At 37.7% G+C, this 23,593-nt stretch overlaps 2 protein-coding genes across 2 annotated transcripts; one reads left to right on the top strand and one right to left on the bottom strand.

Annotated features, from left to right (window-relative positions):
* The first annotated feature begins 104 nt into the window (after positions 1–104).
* LOC124236021 (olfactory receptor 11H7) lies at positions 105–1,061 on the top strand. Its single transcript, XM_046654640.1, has one exon. The coding sequence runs from the start codon at positions 117–119 to the stop codon at positions 1,059–1,061; it is 945 nt and encodes a 314-aa protein (XP_046510596.1). The 5' UTR covers positions 105–116.
* Positions 1,062–19,908: 18,847 nt separating this feature from the next.
* Positions 19,909–20,928, bottom strand: LOC124235079 (olfactory receptor 11H6-like). The gene has a single exon (XM_046652714.1). It carries the CDS (start codon positions 20,911–20,913, stop codon positions 19,909–19,911), a length of 1,005 nt encoding a protein of 334 aa, XP_046508670.1. The 5' UTR covers positions 20,914–20,928.
* Between the last annotated feature and the right edge of the window lie 2,665 nt (positions 20,929–23,593).

The raw sequence follows: 23,593 nt of genomic DNA, 5'->3' as shown, positions 1-23,593 counted from the left end.
ATTCAACACTTTTGCCTACATGAATCAAACTCCTTGTCTTAAAAAAATGTCTACATGCCTTGGAAGCAAAGTGACTTGTCATTATATATCTGTTTTCTCTCCACAGTCTGGAGACCATGAATAAGTCAAGGATATCTACTGTGACACAGTTTGTCTTGTTGGGCTTTCCTGGTCCTTGGAAAATGCAGGTCATTCTTTTCTCAATGATTTTGCTGGTCTACATCTTAACTCTGACTGGGAATATGGCCATCATTTGTGCCGTGAGGTGGGAACACCGACTCCATACCCCTATGTACATGCTCCTGGCCAACTTCTCCTTTCTGGAGATCTGGTATGTGACCTGTACAGTCCCCAACATGCTGGTCAATTTTCTTTCCAAAACCAAGACCATATCATTCTCTGGTTGCTTCACACAATTCTACTTCTTCTTTTCCCTGGGCACAACAGAATGCTTCTTCCTCTGCGTCATGGCTTACGATCGGTACCTAGCCATCTGCCATCCACTGCACTATCCCTCCATCATGACTGGGCAGCTCTGCGCCATTCTGGTGTCTCTTTGCTGGCTCCTTGGTTTCCTTGGACATTCAATTCCTATTTTATTCATTTCACAACTACCCTTTTGTGGTCCCAACATCATTGATCACTTTCTGTGTGATGTGGACCCACTCATGGCATTGTCCTGTGAACCTACACCCATTATAGAGCACGTATTCCATTCTGTGAGCTCTCTTATCATCATCCTCACCATTTTGTACATCCTTGGGTCCTATATGCTGGTGCTCAGAGCTGTGCTTCAGGTTCCTTCTTCATCTGGGCGGCAAAAGGCCTTCTCTACCTGTGGATCCCACTTAGTTGTGGTGTCTCTATTCTATGGAACCATAATGGTGATGTATGTGAGTCCCACCTCTGGCAACTCAGTTGCTATGCATAAGATCATCACACTGATATACTCTGTAGTGACACCAGTTTTAAACCCCCTCATCTACAGCCTACGCAACAGGGACATGAAATTTGCCCTCTGTCATTTCTTTTGTAGAATGAGAATGATCCAAACCTTGTGAATGGGTTTTGTAAAACCCAAGGACTCTCTTTATGCAAGTGGAAGAATAATCTTCCAACTCAAACTGACTTGGTTTTATTCAGAATCTCATGGACCTTTTCTGCAAAGCAAAATTCATCATGTATTTGATCATATTTTAATGTGCTTTTAGTTTCATAAATGTGCTTCAGTGGAAAGAGATTGCCACCGAACACATGGTAAAAATAACTCATAAAAATCTTAATATTGGAGGGTTGTCAAGATGGCAGTGTAGGCAGACTCTGAACTCATATCCTCCCACAGACACAAGCAATTTGCAACTACTCTGGGAACAATTACCCCTGAGAGAGGACTGAAAACTGGATAAAAAGAATCCCCCACAACAAGGAACAGTCCTGACTGAGATGGAAGAGGCATAAATTCCTTCTGTAGAGAAAAAAGCCACCTTCACAAGCCACAGCACTTCATGACTGGCTGAGAGCAATACTAAGATATGCAGCCTTCCCTGGAGGAGTGAGGAACCTGAGCAGGGGAGTGTCACCACTATAAGCATAAGCATTGTCTCAACTGAGATGAGTCTCACAATATCTGGTTTTGCTGGCTACTGATAACAACAGGGAATACCACCAGAAAAGCTATCCAACATAAGGGGAAAAAAGCTGGCTCTTGAAGGGCCCACACATAAATGTACCCATTTTGGAAAGCAATCTAAAATCACGAGAAACAAAGGTACATAGTCCTTTGGTGAAAAGAGACTCACCTGATAGGCTCTGGGTGCATATCAGTGAGTGGTGAGACTGCTCCAGGGACTGAGACATTGGTAGCAGCAATTATTGTGACCTAGTACAGGTGTGCTGACACAGAGGCTGGCAGAAGCCACTGGAATGCTTCCTTTGATCTGTTAGCCCAGGGTCTTCCCCACTCAACTAAAGCACCAATTTAATCCAGCTCAGCCAGGCCAGGCACTCTGCCCTAGGGACTGGCCCCACCAAAACAAGCCCTTGGCAACTTCTGTGCCTGCAGAGGCAAGGTGCCTAGAACCTCTACAGCCAGGCCAGGGAGTCTGCCTCTGCAGGGCAGGGCATGCACGAGGAGCAGGTGAAGTGTATGGGGAGTTGGTGGAGTATGTGGAACCTCTGCAGTGGGGCAACTGGGTCTGCTTCAGGGGTAGGGATGTGTGCATGAGGCAGGAATGTGTTGATGCTGTGTGTGGCCCTATGGGTGGTGAGACTTGTCAGCTGAAGAAGTCTTGTGTTTCTCAAACAGCCACATAGGGATTGGCCCCACCTTCCAAAGCCTGAAACAATTGGGTGCTTCCCATGTCTGGGGCCAGGCCTACTCAGCTACAATCCTGAGAAAGCTGACAAGAGCCTTGAAAGCTGGAGGCCTACAGCAATTGTAAGCCCCTGAACCTAGCAATCAGCCACACTGGGGGCCTACTCACTTAACAGAAAAACTGCAACAAGAATGTGCTATTCGACCTTGCAGCCAGCTGTGCTTGGACTCCCCATGTCCAATAAAAGGATTGAAGGGTCCATAGCAGCCACATACAGTTAAGTATTACAACCAGCCAACCAGGGGGACAGCCTAGACTTCCTGGGCACCTGCAGCAAGAGCAATCCTGTCACAACAGAAGGACACAGAGAGCCCACACAGGGGTCACTCCTGGAATATTTGGAACTGGTGACAAGAGGGAAGCATACTGCCAGGCCTCATAAGGCATCTCTTACATAAGGCCACCTCTCCAAGATCAGAAGACATAGCTGACCCATGTAATACATAGATATAAGTGATGAAAGGAAAAGACCTACAGCCGAGAATACTCAAGATTATCCCAGCAAGATTATCATTCAGAAAGGAAGGAGAGAGAAAAGAGTTTCCCAGACAAGCAAAAATTAAAGGGTTTATCAACAATAAAACAGTTTTACAAGAAATGCTAAAGGGACTTATTTAATGGGAAAGAGAAAACCACAAATGGGAATAAGAAAATTATCCCAAAAAAAAGTCATAAAATCACTGGTAAAGACAAAAATACAGTCAAGGTAGCAGATCAATCACCTATGAAGATAAAATGAATGTCAAAAGACTAAAATTACCTATTTCAATGAAAAGAGGGTAAAGAATACACACACACACACAAACAGGTTAGATATGATATCAAAAACATAAAACGTAGGAGGAGGGGAGTAAAAAAGTAGAGCTTTTAGAAAAAGGTCAAACCAAAGAGACCATCAACTTAATAAAGATTGCTATACACATACATTAATATATATGAACTTCATGGTAATCACAAACCAGAAATCCATAATAAATACCAAACCATGCTGGGTGACATCCCACATAGAACAACTAGAATGACTTACAACTAGGATATACAACTACGTACTGGGGATCTGGGGAGAAAAAGAAAGAGAGAAAATCGGCAACAGATGTAAGTTCAGGGCCAATCTTGCTCACTAAACAAAAGAAAGAAAAAAGAAAGAGGAGAAATTACAATGGACATCTTAGAAATTCAAAAGGATTAAAAGAGAATACTATGAAAAGGTATACGCCAACAAATTGGATAATCTAGAGGAAATGGATACATTCTCAGAATCATACAACCTACCAAAATTGAATCAAGAGGAAATAGAGAATTTGAATAGACCAATCACCAGTAAGGAGATAGAAAGAGTAATCAAACACCTCCCAAAAAATAAAAGTCCAGGAGCAGATGGCTTCTCTGGTGAATTCTTTCAAACATTCAAGAAGATTTAATACCTACACTTCTCAAACTCCTCCAAAAAATTGAAGAGGAGGGTAAGCTTCCTAATTCATTCTATGAAGCCAACATTACCCTGATACCAAAGCCAGACAAGGAAAACACAAAAAAAGAAAATTACAGGCCAATGTCACTGACGAACATCAATGCAAAACTCCTCAAAAAAATACTAGCAAATCGAATATAACAACACATTAAAAAGATCATACACCATGATCAAGTGGGATTCATTCCAGGAATGCAGGGATCATTCAACCCCCACAAATGAATCAACCTGATACACCACAGTAACAAAATGAAGCATAAAAATCACATGATCTTCTCAATAGATGCAGAGAAACCATGTGACAAGATACAGCATCCATTTATGATAAAAACTCTGAATAAAATGAGTATAAGGAAAATACCTCAACATAATAAAGGCCATATATGACAAACCCATAGCTAATATCATTCTCAATGGAGAAAAACTGAAAGCTATCCTTCTAAGAATAGGAACCAGACAAGGATGCCCACTTGCACCACTCTTATTTAACATAGTATTGGAAGTTCTAGCCAGAGCAATCAGGCAAGAAAAGAAATAAAAGAGATCCCAATTGGGAAGGAAGAAGTGAAACTGTCACTATTTGCAGATGACATGATTTTATATATAAAAAACACAAATAACCCACTGAAAACTTTTAGAAATAATAAATGAATACAGTCAAGTTGCAGGATACAAAATCAACATACAAAAATCCGTTGCATTTCTATAGACTAACAACGAAGTGGCAGAAAGAGAAATTAAGAATACAATCCCATTTACTATGGCAGCAAAAAGAATAAAATACCTAGGAATAAATTTAACCAAAGAGGTGAAAGATCTGTACGTTGAAAACTATAAAACATGGTTGAAAGAAATCGAAGAAGACACAAAGAAATGGAAAGCATTCTGTGCTCCTGGATTGGAAGAATTAACATAGTTGAAATGTCCATACTTCCTAAAGCAATCTACAGATTCAATGCACTCCCAATCAAAGTTCCAACAATGTTTTTCACAGAAATAAAACAAAGAATCCTAAGATTTATATAGAACAACAAAAGACTCCGAATAGCTAAATGAACCTTGATAAAAAATAATAAAGTGGAGGTATCACACACCCTGATTTCAAAATATACTACAAAGCTATAGTAACCAAAACAGCATGGTATTGGCACCAAAACAGAAACACACACAGATAAATGGAACAGAATCAAGAGCCCACAAATAAACACACACATCTATGGACAGTTAATTTTCAACAAGGGAGCCAAGAACATACAATGGAGAAAAGAAAGTCTCTTCAATATATGGTGTTTGGAAAACTGGACAGCCACATACAAAAGAATGAAAGTAGACCATTATCTTACACCAATCACAAAAACTAACTCAAAGTGGATTAAAGGCTTGAATGTAAGACATGAAACCATGAAACTTTCTAGAAGAAAACATAGGTAGTATACTCTTTGACATTGGTCTTAGCAGCACATTTTCAAGTACCATGTCTGACTGGGCAAGGGAAACAACAGAAAAAGTAAGCAAATGGGACTACATCAAACTAAAAACTTCTGTATAGCAAAGGAAACCATCAACAAAACAAAAAGACAATCTAACAATTGGGACAAGATATTTGCAGACCACATATCTGAAAGGGGTTAATATCCAAAATACATAAAGAACTCATACAACTCAACAACAAAGAAACTAACAACCCAGTTAAAAAATGGGCAAAAGACATGAACAGACTTTTCTTCCAAGAAGATATACAGATGGCCAACAGGCACACATGAAAGGATGTTCAACATCATTAACTATCAGGGAAACGCAAATCAGAACTACAGTGAGCTATCACCTTACTCCCATCTGAATGGCCATAAGACAGGAAACAAGTGTTGGAGAAGATGTTGGGAAAAGGGAATTCTCATACACTGCTGGTGGGTGTGCAAACTGGTGCAGCCACTATGGAAAACAGTATGGAGATTCCTCAAAAAATTAAGGATAGAACTACTATAAGATCCAGTTATTCTACTGCTGGGTATTTATCCAAAGAACATGAAAACGTGAATGCATAAAGATACGTGCACCCCTATGTTCACTGCAGTATTATTCACAATAGCCAAGACTTGGAAGCAACGTAGGTGGCCACATCAAGGGATGAATGGATAAAGAAGATATGGTATAGATACAGAATGGAATACTAATCAGCCTAAGAAACGATTAAATCCAGCCATTTGTGACAACAAGGATGGACCTTGAGGGTATTATGCTAAGTGAAATTAATCAGAGGGAGAAAGTCAAATACCATATGATCTCATTTATAAATGGAAGATAAAAACAACAACAAACAATCACATAGAGAGAGAGACTAGATTGGTGGTTACTTGAGGAGAAAATGGGGAGGGAGGAGGGCAAAAGGTGTGATTAGGCACAGGTGTGTGGTGGTGGATTGTAATTAGTCTTTGGGTAGTGAACATGATGTAATCTACACAGGAATTGAAATATAATGATGTACACCTGAAAATTGGATAATGTTATAAACCAATGTTACCACAATAAAAAATAAATTTAAAATTTTTTAAAATATTGAAAGAATAAATTAGGTAAATGTTAAAAGAAATACCTTAATATTTACCTCCAGGAAGGTTTTGACTTTTCAGTGTACAATCTCTGTCCACACAACTCTAAGAGATATGAATCAAATTGATATTGTCTTACATGGCTGTCCAACACTTTCTTAGAAAGAGACATACATAAAATACCTGTCTTCCTGAATTTTTGGCAGAAACCACACACATCAATGTTGGATACACTGAGAGAATGTAAAGTCAGTTTCACAAGTCTTAGCTCATCATCCTCATCAACAGTGTACAACGGGAGGCTGGGAGTTTGATTGAAGTCCTGAGTAAGAATATCTTTGATGAGCTGTTAGTATAGAATCCCCATCAGAAGAATTGTGATCATATCAAGAGAACTACTCTGAAAACTCAACCTTGTCCTCTAGAGTTTGAGGGACACCTGCACTGTCCCTGATTCATAACTGGGAAAAAATGTAAATATTGTGAAAGAGCTAGCTCTGAGAGCAGAGCAGAAAGAAATGGGATATACAGGAACAAACTGAATTCCCACCAATAATAGAGCAAATTTAGAATATTCACATTTACTCTTGGTAGAGCTCATGGAAGGTAACCAACTTGGACCATCTTGAAAGGGATTCCACCCAAAAGTACAACTTGGAGAGATAAGGCGAGCCCAAAAGTGAGTCTATATGGAGTTTGTCACCAGAATCCAAGGATGAAAGAAGTCATAAGTTGCCAGTCAATGAACCATTGTTCATATCAGTTTGAAGTTTATCATATCATTTGAAGTTTAGGGAACTCCCCGTCCCCCAAAATAGATAGCACTCCATGAGAGAAAAATCAACATACAAACTTTTGTCTAACCCGTAAGGCAACATACCACTCAAGAAAAAGCCTTTCTTCCTTTACTTCTCTCCCACCTCAAACTTAGAGTAACCAGAAGCACTGTAGTTATGTGGAAAAGGAGGAGTGAAAGGGCAGAGGAAAGAAGTAGATCAAGCCTGAGTCAGACTCAGTCTTGAGGAATGTTTTAACTCGGATAAAAAAATTAAAATTTGGGGGGCTGGCCCCGTGGCGAAGTGGTTAAGTTCGCGCGCTCTGCTGCAGGTGGCCCAGTGTTTCATCGGTTCAAATCCTGGGCACGGACATGGCACCACTCATTGAGCCACGCTGAGGTGGCGTCCCATATGCCACAACTAGAAGGACCCACAACTAAGAATATACAACTATGTACCAGGGGGCTTTGGGGAGAAAAAGAAAAAAATAAAATCTTTTAAAAAAATTAAAATTTTGGTTCTAGATTGCACTAGAATTTCCAATACCTGGATAAGAAGACAATGTATTAATATTAAAAGTAATTAGAGAAGCTACAATATTGCCCCAAGATATTATCCACAGGTGGAGACAAAGAGAACATCAGAAAGTGTCTTAAGTAGACATGAGAAAAAATAAAATTTCTTTGTGTTTACAACCTACCAAGTCCAAATCATCCAATTAAACAGTTACAAGTACAAATGTTTAAACATTGCTGTAGTCTAAGAAAGAAGAAATCCCTCCCCTGAAGACCAAAAGTTATCTCTTTGAAAGTCCTCTTGGACAACTACAGAGCACAATGCTTCACGGTAGGTAAAGGGACCTAAAAAAGGTGAAAAGGAATCAGAAAATCTGCTTAGGAAGCTACTAAAGACAAGCTTCACCTATCCATCATAGTTTGGCCTTAATCAAGCACTAATATTTTAGTGATTCAGCTGAACTAATTAGCTGAAAGAGGAACAGACAATATTTGGTATAAAACTCCACAGCTCACAAGTATCCTACTGCTGAAATTTACCAGATGTTGAATATGTAGCTACACCTGTCAAACACCTATTCTTTCATTAAGATTCAACTCAGACATCACGCCCACCAGAGAGCTTCCAAACATCCCCAGGCTGGACTGTGTATCCCTCTGTAACGCATCTAGAATACACCAGGTCAAATTCCATCATTGTACTCACAGACTCTTTGAGGTTAGTCTATTATGTGTCTGTCTCTTCCCCTGGATTATAAGCGTTTGAGGACAAGGACAGTACCTTATCTTTTTATCCCCAGCATCTAGCATGATAACTGACTGACTCATAGTAAGCATGTGGGGAAAGGAATAGTTTTTACAATTGGATGAATGAGCTAGTTCTTGAATCAGCCCTTACTAGAATTAAACATATTTTAGTCAAAAAACCACTAAATGATTGTTCACATTTTTTAATATTTAAGGACAACATCTGTTTTTAAAACTACATTTTGATAGGTGGTGTTATTATAAAATAATAGTCTTGCCATGAAATTTTCAAACAATACATAAGAGTATAAAGTTAAGGGTAAATATTCCCACCCTCCATCTTCAGAGTTCCACTTCCCACCAATAACAAGTGTAGTACCAGTCAAAGTTTCTGTACATATTCAAGCGTGTAAATGCATACATATATAATGGTTTTGATTTCTTTAAACTGATTATATTATACAAACTATTCATATTTGTTTTTTATTCTCTTAAAATTTTGTAGCTTTCTGTCCAGGTCAATACAAATAGATATGCTTCATTCTTTGTCACAGTTTAGTACTGTCCTCTTGTGTAAATGAATCATTATTTCATTTTTCCCTTATTGCTAGATACACATTGTTTTAAAGTGTCTTGTTCTCACATAGCGCAATCTATTTTAAAAAAGTTCTGGGAAGGGTCTCGTTAACAACAAAAATAAGGGTCCAGCTCAGTGGTGTAGTGGTTGAGTTCACGTGCTTCACTTTGGTGGACCAGGGTTTGCAGGTTCGGATTCTGAGCACCAACCTAGCACTGCTCATCAAGCCACACTGTGGCAGCACCCCACATAAAATAGAGGAATATTGGCAAAGATGTTAGCTCAGCAACAACCGTCTTCAAGCAAAAAGAGGAAGATCGGTGGGGCCAGCCCAGTGGCACAGCAGTTAAGTTCGCACATTCCGCTTCAGTGGCCCAGGGTTCACCAGTTCGGATTCCACTTGTGGACCTACACACTTCTTGGCAAGCCATGCTGTGGCAGGCATCCCACATATAAAGTAGAGGAAGACGGGCCTGGATGTTAGCTCAGGGCCAGTCCTCCTCAGCAAAAAGAGGAGGATTGGTGGCAGATGTTAGCTCAGGGCTAATCTTCCTCAAAAAAAAAGTCTCAAGAAAAAAAGAGGAAGGTTGGCAAAGATGTTAGCTCAGCAACAATCTTCCTCACAAATAATAATATAATAATCTATCACAAATCTTTTTTTAAATTATATAGTATACCACACATACATAAAAGTCTACATAAAGTATATGCAAGTTTAAAGAAAATAAAGAAATGTCTGTGCCTGTCTTCACCCAAATAAAGAATATGGAATATTACCAACACTTTAGAAGCCTCCTGTGAGCTTATCCCCAAATACATCAGTCTCTCTATGCAGTAAAGGGGAAAGGGGAATTTAGTGTCAGTCATTCCCTTGGTTTTCTTCAGCTTTACCACTTATTTATCTCTAAATAAGAATGATGGAGTAGGGAACTCCAAAGACCCATTACTCTACAGAAATGCTGAAAAAAAAACTGGCCAAAATTGTCAGAATCAGCTTTAGGAGGACTCTGGAAAATAATCAAAGATTTAAAGCAACCAAGTGAATGTTTCATCAAGAAAAAGGCAAATACAACATGGTAGGAGAGATTTGTGGCATTTTAGCTTACCCTTGCCACATCCCCTCCTCCTAGTTCAGCCTCAGTCTTAAAGATATCACTCTATATTCCTAGTAAATGTTCCTGGTTCCAGAGAAAGAAGATTGACCTTGTTCTCAAAAGGTGTTTTTCAGTTTTGACCTGTTTAAGGGCTCCCTGGAGGACTACAACAGAGGGCTTGTCTTTATTTCATCTAACTTGGAACTATCTCAGTGCAAAGTAACAGCTAGGTGGAGGGAATTCCTCAAAAACATTAAAAGGCAAACGAACCAGCCACTGACATCTAGGGCAAAGGATATGAATTGAGACAAACAAGAAACACACTGAAAATCCTGGGAGGAAAAGCTGAAGAGTGAGTTACTTTGAAGAATAAGGACTCTGAGAGCTTCCATATATTCCAGGGAATCTCCCCAAGCAGAGAACATCAATGAAGAGATAGAAATTATACAAGAGAATAAAAAATCTAGAGCTAAAAAGTACAATAACAAAAGTGAAAAATTCACTAGAGGGGTTTAACAATAGATTTGAGCAAGCAGAAGAATCACTGAACTTGAAGACAGGTCAATTGAGATTACCGTCTGAGAAACAGAAACAAAAAGAATTACGAAAAACAAACAGAATCTAAGAGACCTGTGGGACACCATCAAATATATCAATATACACACAATGGGAGTCCAGAAGAAGAGGACAGAGAAAGAAATGGAGGGAATGAATATTTGGACACATAATGGTTGAAAACTGCCCAGTGATGAGAGACATGAATCTACCAAGAAGCTCAATGAATTCCAAGTAGAATAAACCCAAAGAGATCCACACTGAGACATTATAATCAAGCTGTCAAATACAAAGACAGCAAAAGAATCTTGAAAGCAGAAAAAACAGAAGTGACTCATTAGGAACAAGGGATACTAAATAAGATTAACAGCAAATTTCTCAAAAGAAACCAGAGAGGCCAGCAGGCAGTGGGATGACACATTTAGGGTGCTAAAACTAAAAATAAAAACAACCAAGAATTCTGCCAAACCTGCCCTACAAAAAAAAATGCTAACAGTAGTCCTAAACCCTAAAATGAAAGGACAATAGACAGTAACTTGAGGCCATATGAGGATATAAAAAACATTGATAAAAGTAATCACATAAATAAATATAAAAGCCATTATTCTTGCATTTTGGGTTTGTAACTCTTCTTTTTTTCTATGTGATGTAAAAAGCAAATGCATAAAATAATAATTTTAAATCTATGTTAATGAGAAAAGAATGCAGTGAGAGCAGTTCTCAGAGGAAAATTTATACCAGCAAATATCTATAATAAAAAAATGAAAGATCAGAAATCAATAACCTAACTTTACACATCAAATAACTAGAAGAAGAAAAGCAAAGTAAACTGAAATCTAATAGAAGGAAGAATATAATAAAGATTACAACAAAGATAAAATAGAGAAAATAAAAATAATGGAGAAAATGAAATCAAAAGTTGGCGCTTTGAAAAAAATCAACAAAAATGACAAACCTTTAGCAGAACTAAGAAAAAAGGAAAGAATGCTCAAATTACTGAAAAAAAGAAAGAAAGAAATGACAGTGGGGACATTACTACTGACCTTAGAGAAATAAAAAAGATTATAAAAAAATACTATGAACAATTTGCCAACAAATTTAGATAACCTAGACAAAATGCACAAATTCCTAGAAACACACAAAATACCAAAACTCACTCAAAAAGAAATGGAAAATCTGAATACACCTATAATAAGCTGAGAGATCAAATCAGGAATCAAAAATCTTCCCAACAAGGAAAACCCAGGGACATATCATTTCAGTGATGTACTCTATCAAACACTTAAGATTAACACCAGTCTTTCTCAGATTCTTCTAAAAAATAAAGAGAGTGAAAACTTCCTAACTCATTTAGGCCAGCATTACCCTGATACCAAACCAGACAAAGACATCAAAAGGAATTAAAACCACAGATCAATATCACTAATAAAGATATATACAAAAATCCTCAACAAAACACTACCAAATTGAATCCAGTAGTATATAAAAGGACATCATGACCAAGTGCGATGCAAGCGCAGTTCAACATAAGAAATCCAAATAATACAAGAGTGATTTAACATAAGAAAATCATTCAATGTAACACACTACATTAACAGAATGAAGGGGGAAAAAACACGATCATCTCAATTCATGCAGAAAAATCAATCAATAAATCCAACGCTCTTCGACGATAAAAAACACCCAACAAATTAAGATTATAAGGAAACTTCCTCAACATGATAAAGGACATGTATTAAACAACCCACAGCTAAAATCATATTCCCCAGTAAAAGACTGAAAGCTTTCCCCCTAAGATCAGGAACAGGATAAGGATGCTTGCATTCACAACAATGTGAAAGCCTCCCAGTTTCCACAGCTGTGTCGAGTGCTGCCCAAGAGGCCTACTACTTTCTTGTTCCACCCAGAATACAGAGCTGACCTGCATGACTGGGGGATGTTGGAGAGGCTGGGAGCAGAGCAACCAGGGCTTGGAACTCATCAAAGGGACACTACTAACCACTTCATGATTCACCCTAATTGCTTAAAGAACTCCATCAACAATGCTGAGTAGTGACTATTTAACATTGCACTAGAAGTTCTAGCGAGTACAATATGGCAGTAAAAACAATAAAAGTCATCCAAACCAGAAGGAAGTAAAGTCATCTCTATTCACAGATAACGTGAAACTATATATAGAAAATCACAAAGATTCCACAAAAAAAAAACCCACTAGAACTAATAAATGAATTTAGCAAAATTGCAGGGTACAAGATCAATATACAAAAATCAGTTGTATTTCTATACACTAGCAATGAAAAATCAGAGAAGAAAATTAGGTAACCAAATCCATTTACAACAGCATCACAAATAATTAAATACTTAGGATTGAATTTAATCAAGATGATGTAAGACTTATACACTGATAACTATATAAGACTGTGAAAGAAATTTAACATCTAAACAAATGGAAAGATTATGTTCATAGATTGGAAATCTTAATATTGTTAAAATGGCAATATTCCTCTAAGTGATTTACAGATTCAGTGAAATCCCTATCAAAATTCCAGTGGCCTATTTTACAGAAATGGAAAAGCTGATTTTAAAATTCACAGGGAATCTGAAGAGACCCAAAAAAGCCAAAACAACCTTGAAAAGAGAAGAATAAAGTTAAAGGACTCATACTTTCCAATTTCAGAACTTATTACAACACTACGGTAGTCAAGATAGTAGAGGTAGAGTATAGACATACAGATCAATGGAATAGAATTGAAAATCCAGAAATAAACCTGTATATCTACAATCAATTAATTTTTAACAACGTGCCATGATGATTCAATGGAGAAAGAATAGTCTCCTCAAAAAATGGTGCTGGGACCACTGGATATCACATGCAAAAGAATATAATTTGATCCTTACCTCACTCGAAATAAAAAAATTAACTCAAAATGGAATAAAGACCTAAATGTAAGACCTAAAACTATGAAACTCTTTGAAGAAAACAGATTTAAATCTTTGTGACCTTGGATTAGGCAATGACTTTTAGATATGATACCAAAACTCAAGCAATAAAGTAAAAAATAGACAGGGGCTGGCCCAGAGGCATAGTGGTTAAATTTGTAAGCTCTACTTCGGCAGCCCCACCTTCCTCACCAAAAAAATAAATAAGTAAAAAATGAAAAATAGATAAATTGGCAATGATTCAGCAGGATGGAATAATAGGAGTTTTCTCCATCATAATCTCACAGAAAATGATTTTTGACAGTCACTCACAGACAAAAGTACCTTTGTGGGAGTCCAAGAGTCCAGCAGAGAAGTTCCAGCACACCATTGAAGCAAAAAAAAGCAAGAACAGACTATTGAAGAGGGTAGGAAAAACAGTTTCACTTTACCCTTATCACCCAAGGCAGCACAGCTTAGTGTCAAGAGACAGCCCCTCAGCCTGCAAGGGGAAAGTGAAAGCCCAGCTCCCCAAGCTGTGTCGGGCACTGTCCAAGAGAAACAATTCTTTCTCACCCCACCCAGAATACTGAGGTGATCTGCAAAACTAAGGACTTATGGAGAGGATGGGAACACAGCAACCAGGGCTTGGAACTCATCAAAAGGACACTACTAATCACTTCATGATTCACCCAACTAATTGCTTCAAGGACTCCCTCAAGAATACCACCCACAGGCCTCTAAGAACACCTCAGCTACAGAGCCTCCCCCCCCCAACCATCTAGCCCACAGAGACCTCCAATGCTCCACACACTTCACCCGCTTCCATTCTCAACCCAAAGTCCAGCTGCTGGCATGTGCTTCTGCAGGGAATGGTGAACATTTACAGACAGCTAGAAAGCACATGTAGAAAGCCAGCCCAACTTTGTGGAACTGGGAGAAGGCTCACAACTTGAGCACTTCAAGGCACTGCCCTAGAGAAAACAGGGAGGCTGTCAGCACCTGGCTGCCCATGCAGGATAGAGAAAAGGCATACCATCTTAAGAATTCTCCCACAAGAAAGAATAAGAAGGGTGGAGAAGGCATATCCATAGAAAAATGGATCCCTAGCTAGACTCAGAATACCTAGTCAGACTGATTAGTGGAAGTATTACTCTCCTGAAACCAGTCAGGAGAGACTGAAGGAAGTGACTGCCACTTCAAATGTGAAGAAAGTAATACAAGTCTCCAAGGAAAATGCAAATCAAGGAAACATGACAACCTCAAAGGAATACAATAATTTTCCAGTAACTGACCCCAAAGAAATGGAGACCCATGAACTGCATGATAAAGAATTCAAAATAATTGTCTTAAAGGAGCTCAGCAAGCTATAAGAAAACATGGATGGACCACTCAATGAAAACAGGAAAACAATACATGAACAAAATAAGTACAACAGAGAGATAGAAATCACAAAAAGAAACTAAACAAATTCTGGAGCTGAAGAGTGCAATGAATAAAATTAAAAATTCAATATAGAGAATCAATAACAAACTAGATCAAGCAGAAAAAAGAAATCGTGAACTCAAAAACATGTCATTTGAAATTATCCAGTAAGAGGAGGACAAAGAGAAAAGAATGGAAAAGAATGAAGAAAGCCTATATGGATTATGGAACTCCATCAAGTAAAACAACTTGCACATTATGGGAGTCCCAGAGGAGTAGGGAAAGGAGCAGAAATCTAATTTAAAGAAATAATGACTGAAAAATTCCCAAATCTGGGAGAGGTATGGTCATCCAGGTACATGAACATAATGGATCCCCAAACAGATTCAACTCAAAGAGGAATTTATCCACTCATCTGTTGATGGACATTCCGGTTGTTTCCAGTTTTGTGTTCTTATAAATAAACCTGCTAGGAGCATTTGTCTACAAGTCTTTGGCACATGCATTTTTTTCTCTTAGGTAAATAGCTAGAGGTGAAATGACTTTGTCAAATGAGAGATGCATGCTTAACTTTTTAAGAAACTGCCAAACTGTTTTCCAAAGAGCTTATAACATTTTACATTCACACTAGCAGTGTGTGAGAGCTCTGGTTCCTTTATATCATCTTTATATCCTTTATATCACCAACACTTGTATGGTCAGTCATTTTAATTTTAGTCATTCTTCTATTTATATACTGATAATTTGACAGTTCACTGTGTTTTAACATGTATTTCTCTAATGACTAACAATGTTGAATATATTTTCATTTCCTTATCCGCCATATGTATACATTCTGTTCAATGTCTGTTCAAATCTTTTTTCTATTTTTTATTGGGTCATTTGTTTTCCTATTATTGATTTTTGAGTGTTCTTTATATATTCTGATGCAAATTCAACAGATAAATGATTTGCAAATATTTCTTCCATTCTGTGGCTTGTCTTTTCATTTTCTTAATAGTCCTCTTTCCAAGAGCAAATAATTTTAATATAAATGGAGTCCAATTTATTAAACTGTTCTTTTATGGATTGTGCATATTTAAGAAATCTTTGCCTAAGTCAGGGTCACAAGGATTTTACCCTATATTTTCTTTTAGGTGTTTTAAAGTTTTAGGATTTATATTTAGGACCATGACCCATTTTGAGTTAATTTCTCTGAACTTTGTGAAGTACTGAAATATTGATTTCAATTTTTGAACATGGATATACAATTATTCCAGAACCATTTATTAAAGAGACCCTCCTTTCTACACTGAATTGCTTTTGCACCTTTGTTGAAAATCAATATTCCATATATATTGGTCTATATCTGGACTCTCTATTTTGTTCTATTGATCAATTTGTTTAACTTAATGCCAATGCCACATTGGTTTGATTATTGTGGCTTTATAATAAGTCTTAAAGTGAGGTACTGGTACTCCTCCAACTTTATTTTCTCTAAGTTCTTTGCATTTCCTTATGGACTTGAAAATTAGCTTGCCAATTTCTACCAAAAAGGCCTCCTGAGAGTTTGATTAGCATGGCATTGAATCCACAGATGATTTTGGAAAGATCTGATATCTTAAGAATACTGGGTTTTCCAACCCATGAACAAGTTATATGTTTACATTTATTTACATCTTTAATTTCTCAGTCAAGTTTTATAGTTTTCATTGCACAGGTCTTACACATCTTTTATCAGATTTATCTCTAATATTTTTGAAGCTATTGTAAATGGCATTATTTTTATATCTGTTTCTGATTGTTACTAGTGCAAGCATATAGAAATACATGAGACAGTTGTGTATGGTTCTTGTATCTTGAAATCTTGCAAAACGCACTTATTAGTTCTAGCAGCCTATTTGTAGATCTCTTTGAATATCCTACACAGACGATCATTTCACATCTAATGAAACATAATCTTACTTCTTTCTAGCAATCTGGGTGCCATTTATTTATTTTCTTTGCCTGCTTGCACTATCACTTCCAGTACAAGGTTGAATGGAAGTGGTGAGGGCAAACATTCTTGTCTTGTTTCTGATTTTAGGGGGAAAGCATTCACTTTCACCATTAAATATGATATTAGCTATAGGTTTTTTAAAATGTTCTTTACAGATCAAAGAAGTTTCTATCTATCCTCAGTTTGATAAGAACTTTCATCAGGAATGGATGTTGGTTAGAATATAGTTTAATATGTACAGGTACATTATGTATTACCTAGATATTTATGTGCCAACTTGATCTTTTAACTACACTATCTAACAGGGTGTAAATGGGAAAACTAATATCAAATTTCAAACAATTCAGTACTGAGAAAGGTTTGCCCTTAACTTTCAATCACGTCAAAAATAACTCTTCCCAAAACTTCCTGCCTCTTTTTCAGTTCTAGGTCACCCTTTCCTTCAACCCCTCACTCTTCTTGAAAAAACAGGTGTGAGAGCCCTGTATAGGAAAATTACCTCCAGCGGAGAAAGAAATCTAATAAACTTCTTGAGGCAAATATATCATATCAACATTTCCTTTCATTCTTGTGAAAACGCTTCCAAAGTTAACTTCTACATGACAGAAGAGAACTTTGGTATCCAAATTTAAGAGTTATTAATCTTTGACTTGGGTAGGCATGTAATTAACTCAATTTTATTCTTAGGTTATTTTGCGTCAGACTTTTGGGTTAAGAGAGATCATCAGAAAGGTGATATTTAGCCCATAATTCTTAGGTCTGGGATGAATTTCTTCTATTGAGTTATACTTCTACATAATGCTTTTGAATTTTATTGAGGAATGCCATAAGAAGCAGCTCTACTGAACCAGATATATATATATATATATATAAAACACTATTTGGGAGACCACTGTTCATATATCTCTGACTCCCTCATATATGAATCCCCATGAAAGAAATTATTTTAAAACTAGGAGCCAGTAATTTAGCTTCCCTTGAGGATCCTGTGGTTTGTTTTGTTTTGTTTTTATAGATAATTAAAATCATATAACACATAATGTTTTCCCATTCCTCACTTTGCTTTACAGGGAGTTCATAACACATTCAGGGACTTGACTTTTTACCAGCACAGGATCTTATGATTCACAAACCTTCATTCTATTTTTTTCTTCTTAAATTCATTGTTCTCTTTTTTTGTATGTTGCTTGTTGGATATTTCAAATCCTTGATGGAACAAGGAAGAATACAGTAAAGGCATTTTTAGTTAAACATGTTGGTGAATAAGTAATTCCAAGTTAAGAACTACTTAGAAGGTACGGAATTTACTAAGATGGGATTTATTAAGGTGGAATTTTTATTGACTTCCCCTTAGTACCCAGTATTGAACATGCTTCCTCAGCATTGAGATAAAACACACTTTATTGTGTCCTAGTAAGTTCCAGATGATCTGATAATGCTTACCTCTCCACCCTCATAAACCATTTTCCTCTGGATAGCCAAAATTAACTTCTATTATCTTTGAAAACCCCATAATTATACCTGCACTTACGTGGAAATTAATTCCCTTAGATTGTTGAATGGCTTATTCTCTTACTTTGAAATATCACCTCCTCACAAAAACATTCTCTGACCATCCGGTCTAAATTATGCCCTATCCTACCCCAACAACTTTTATATTTATATTCTCTTTTATTCTTTTTATATTACTTACAACTTCGGGAATTATATGTTTATGCATTCATGTGCTTATTATCTGTCTCCCTCACTAGAATGTAAGTTTTACAGAGGCAGGGACTTTGTCTTCTACATAAATGTAATTCAGGGCACATCAAACAGGTAAATAAATGTTTATTGAATGAATGAAATGCACCAATCCCACATACCAACTGATGAATTTACATTTGACCAATTGTTTGGCCCAATAACCTGAAGCTATCATCAAATGCCTCTGAACCTGTCTTAATCTCAGTATCTTAGAATCACTGACTTTTGCTCTCTGTCTGCTTTTACCTCTTTAGGGCTATGTGTTCAACTCAACCTTCCTTCACGTGAAACTAACCCAAATTCTAATGCCACTACATGCTAAACTTCTTTTAAAATGTAAACCTATTTCCAGATATCTTAATTATCTTGCACAGGTAGGAAAAGGTAGGAAGAATATAATCTATTTCTTGTTTAATAAATGGAAGACTTGGAAATCAAGGCAGGAAACGAAACTTCTACTGCTATTGTCATGAGTTTTTCAGTCACTTGTAGTGCTCATTGTAACTTCTTTCACTTTTCCTGACTAACATCAGATTTTCATTTCTCTGCCCATGTCACATATTTATTTAAAACAGTGGCTCTATAAGGTCAAGGTGCATCAGAATCACCTGATTAACATTAAAATAGAAATTTCTGAGGTCCACTTCAAAGACTGTGATCTAGGAGATTTGGAGAAAAGTCCAGGGATCTGCTCTTTTAAAAAGCTCCCCAAATCATTATGAAACAGACAGTTTTGAGAGACAGTGCTTTAGATCATTATTAGTCTTTTGGATGCCAATTAAATAAAAATTTTGGCTCAATTTTGATTGGCACTAATTTCCCTTTTTTCTGAGCTTAACAAGTGTGAAAACTCCACTCTTCTGCAGGAGTAGAGCAGAGATCTTTATGCCAAAAAGACCAAGTGTAAGAATGGATGCACCTAATAGAGGTCAAAAAGGCATAAGGTCAGGGACCAGGTAAGTGATCACAGATAAAAGGCTAGGCAGTTTTTGAAGGTCAGGGCAGGAAAAGAGGCTAAAGTTCAGACATCCAGGTCATTTAACTCAAGTTACCATCTACCAAATCTTCATTTGAAGACAAGGTCTGTTTTAACTGGGTGAACTCTTGTCCATTACTAGACTAGGCAGAAATAGATGAATTTGTGTCTGCATTTCTAGCTGCAAATGAATGAAGACCTACTTTTAAACTAGGAATACAGATAGGGAAAAAATAATCATTCTGATCTTGATGCACTGATGAGTTCTCATTGACTGACTAATTTTTGTGCACATTTGAATTTTTCTTAAGGCAGCCTTCATGTCCGTGTTCCGGAGACTGTAGATCAGCGGGTTTACAAGTGGGGTCACTGATGAGTACAACAAGGTTACAATCTTCTGTATGCCAGCTGGATTTCCAGAGGTTGGGCTGATGTACATGACCATGAGGGTTCCATAGAACAGTGACACTACAGCCAGGTGGGAACCACAGGTGGAGAAGGCCTTACGTCTGCCAGCTGCTGAAGGGACATGCAACACTGCCCTGAGAACCAGAGTATAAGACCCAAGGATGAAAAAGAAGGTGATGAAGATAATAAGAGAGCTCAAAATAGAACAGGAAAGCTCAATTCCAGGAGCAGGGATGCAGGACAGGGCCAGAAGAGGACCAGGGTCACAAACAAAGTGGTCAATGGTATTGGGGCCACAAAAGGGGAGTTGTGTGATAAAATAGATAGGGACCGGATAGCAGAGGAAGCCCGTTACCCAGCAGAGGGCCACCAAGTTCATGCAGAGAGGAATGCTCATGATGGTAGGATAGTGGAGAGGCCGACAGATGGCCAAGTACCGATCAAAAGCCATGAGGGGCAGTAAGAAGGTCTCAGTAATGCCCATGGAAAAGAAGAAGTAGAACTGGAGGAAGCAGGCAGTGAAAGAGATGGTTTTGGTCTCAGATAGGAAGTTCCTTAACATATTGGGAACAGTGGTATTGATGTAACAGATCTCCAGGAATGAGAAGTTGGCCAGCAGAATATACATGGGAGTGTGAATCCTGTGATCCAGCCTCACCACACAGACAATGGCCCCATTTCCCACTAGAGTCAGGATGTAGGACACAGAGAACAGCATGAAGAGGAGGACCTGAACCTCTCTGGAGCAGGGAAAACTCAGGAGTATGAATTCAGTCACCGTGTTGACTCCTGACATATTCATGGTTTCCTAAAGTGTGGAGAGGAAAAAATGACAAAGCTTACCTCATTTCCTAAAATTCAGGACTATTTCCTTTTTAGAAATCCCTAAGTCCCTCAGATCCTATTATTCTATTAAATAACAATTATTAACTATACTACTGAAAACTGTAAAATTTTGAGAGTGCTTGATATGATCAGACTTTGAATTTTGGGCTCTCTCATTTCTCTTTCAGAATTTTCTCACAGTAAAAAGCAGGATCTTATGCAATAAGCAACTTGGAGAAGATTAATAATGGTACTTAAGTATAAATACATATGAAAACCATCTATTTGTATCTACAGAATAAGATACAAAATACTCTTAATATTGAACACAGAATATCAAATACTTGGATCTTTGGAATCATGGACACAAATATTAGGCATCATAGGAGGAGAGGGAGAAAGGTAACAAATAACACACTGAAACCTTTATGCATTTCACTTTTATTCTAGATCGGTATTGAAACTATAAGTGTTGGCATCTTAAACTCATCTGATAACCGAGACAAAAAATGTCAAATGTGCCATCCTTTCTTCAGTATTCATCAAAGTTTGTTAACTCAAGAAAAGTTTGAACATCCAGACACCTACATAATGGCTTTCAATTTGGCCCCATCTTTTACCTGTTGAATTAAAACACTTCTTTAAAGCCTTGGTCTAGGTTAAAACTCTACTTATAGGTAGAAAAAGTGATCAATGAATCTGGTATATTATGTAAGGAGCTCAAGATTTTTACCCAAGGTGTCAAGATTCCTAGAAAGGCCTCTATACTTTTGGTTTATGGATAGATGCAGAGGATTACAAATGTCAGATACTCCCAAGCAGAAATCTCTGGGAACCAAGGAAAACAGTGAGAGCCAGAAAAAGTCTCTCTGGACAAGGATTCCTCTTTTATTTCTCCAATCCTCTGTCGCCTCCTTCCTTTATAGATGTGGAAGGCTGGAGTTGTTTTGGGAAGCGGATGGAGAATCTTTGTGAAAACTGCCTTCTCTGAGTTAGACTTAGCCTTGGATCTTGTGTGACTTCCATGGTGAGAAAAGCAAAATAAAACCATTGAAATAGCCTGAGATCCTGTTGTCAGTCATTTGGTATCAATTTATTTTAGGATCCCCTCCATTAGTGACCTAAGTGACCCAAAATGACATGACTGAGTGATGATATTTATTCAGGAAAATATAAGTACAGAATACAGACCCAGATGTTTTTCTTAAGGATTCTAGCTAAGAATATTTATTAATTTATTATTTACAAAATGTGTTACTTTTCAGATCACTTCATTTCATTACTTTAAGGATGATCTTGATAACTGCAATTAGTGAAACAAGAGATGAGAGAAATTCAGAATTTTCCACATCACACTTAACTGTAAGCCTCCTCTTCAGTCTGTGAATAGATCATGTTTGGCACAGCAAAGCTGTGAATAATTCCTCTGTATCAGGAACTGAGAGTAACTCAGAAGCCAAAGAAAGCATGAGAAAAGAGTGAAAGCAGCAAGAAATATCTGGTGACTAATGTGTATGAGGATGTCAGTGGCTTTGTAAACTATGTGGGAGTGAACTCACCAATCTGGAGTGCTCAATCATCTTGTCGTTCTACCTCCTCACAATCTGCTCTGTGGCAGAGCCAAACGTGGCTAAAAACAGGAAGAGCTGAAGTTTTTTTCCTGCCTTGTTCCTCATAGCCACTTTGTCAGTCATTTCCAGATGTCACTTTGCTAACATACTGTTCCCCCAAAGACCTGGTTCTGACTGGGTGCACCTCCTGGTTAATAAGGACAAAATTTACATACTATTGAGGCTCCTTCCTCCTCTCGTCTCTCTCACTTGCCTGATTCCCAGTGCTCTTAGCTGTAAAGATGAGTCTCTCTACATTCATTCATGTAACTTCAGGTGCTATTATTTCTACAGCCATCCAAAAGAAGGCAAAGCTAAAAAGCACACCTAACAACAGTCCTTTACTTGTATCTCTTCTGAACCCATCTCCTCATAGAACTGGCAGATGTGACTTGTAATCTCTAATTTCACTACAGCAAAAGGCAGGCAAGATGGAGGGAATGGCATCCTTGGTAGCCACCAGTCTAGAGAGGGGGCTTACACTGCTGAACACCGATAAGGTTTGGAGAGAAATTGGCATACTTGGTGCACAAGAGAGACTTACCTATGCTGTCTGAAACCTATCCTCCTCCTAAGGGATATAGTCTCCTGTGAATTCAAAAAGTGAGGATTTATGAGGGAAGATTGTCAATCATATCCCAAATGTTCTCTTTCCTCAGGAGCCCATTAGTTGGCCTCTGGGACGAAGTTTCTCCAGCAGTGAATGATCATCTCAACTACTCTTAGAGCAGGTGTTTATTTTGTTCTCTAGAAAGGTTTCTGTTATGGTGCAATCAGTACAGCATGAACACCAGCTTAGCTGGAACATGAGATTATTGTTTTTCTTCTTATTCCCTTCCATTCAATTTTATTCATTTTTCAGTCCGTCTGCAAGTTCTGGACTCTCTTATTTGTCAATATCAGAGTTATGTCATCAGATTTCTCATTTTCTTTCCTATTGACTCACTAAATAGCTTGAAAAGGGTTACTCCCTTTTTTAGTTAAAAGCTTTCTCTCCCCCCAGGCCAGCTCTGTGATTCTAGTATGACACTGATAAGTAAATACCAT

Source organism: Equus quagga, chromosome 2 (genome assembly GCF_021613505.1).
Source record: "Equus quagga isolate Etosha38 chromosome 2, UCLA_HA_Equagga_1.0, whole genome shotgun sequence".
Classification (NCBI taxonomy): Eukaryota; Metazoa; Chordata; class Mammalia; order Perissodactyla; family Equidae; genus Equus; species Equus quagga.
The sequence above is the reverse complement of the archived record's forward strand: the minus strand, read 5'-3'. Positions and strand labels throughout refer to the sequence as shown.

Bases quoted from the DNA above. Each gene is read 5' to 3' on its own strand.
- LOC124236021 (XM_046654640.1), top strand. From the start codon at position 117: ATGAATAAGTCAAGGATATCTACTGTGACACAGTTTGTCTTGTTGGGC.
- LOC124235079 (XM_046652714.1), bottom strand. From the start codon at position 20,913: ATGAATATGTCAGGAGTCAACACGGTGACTGAATTCATACTCCTGAGT.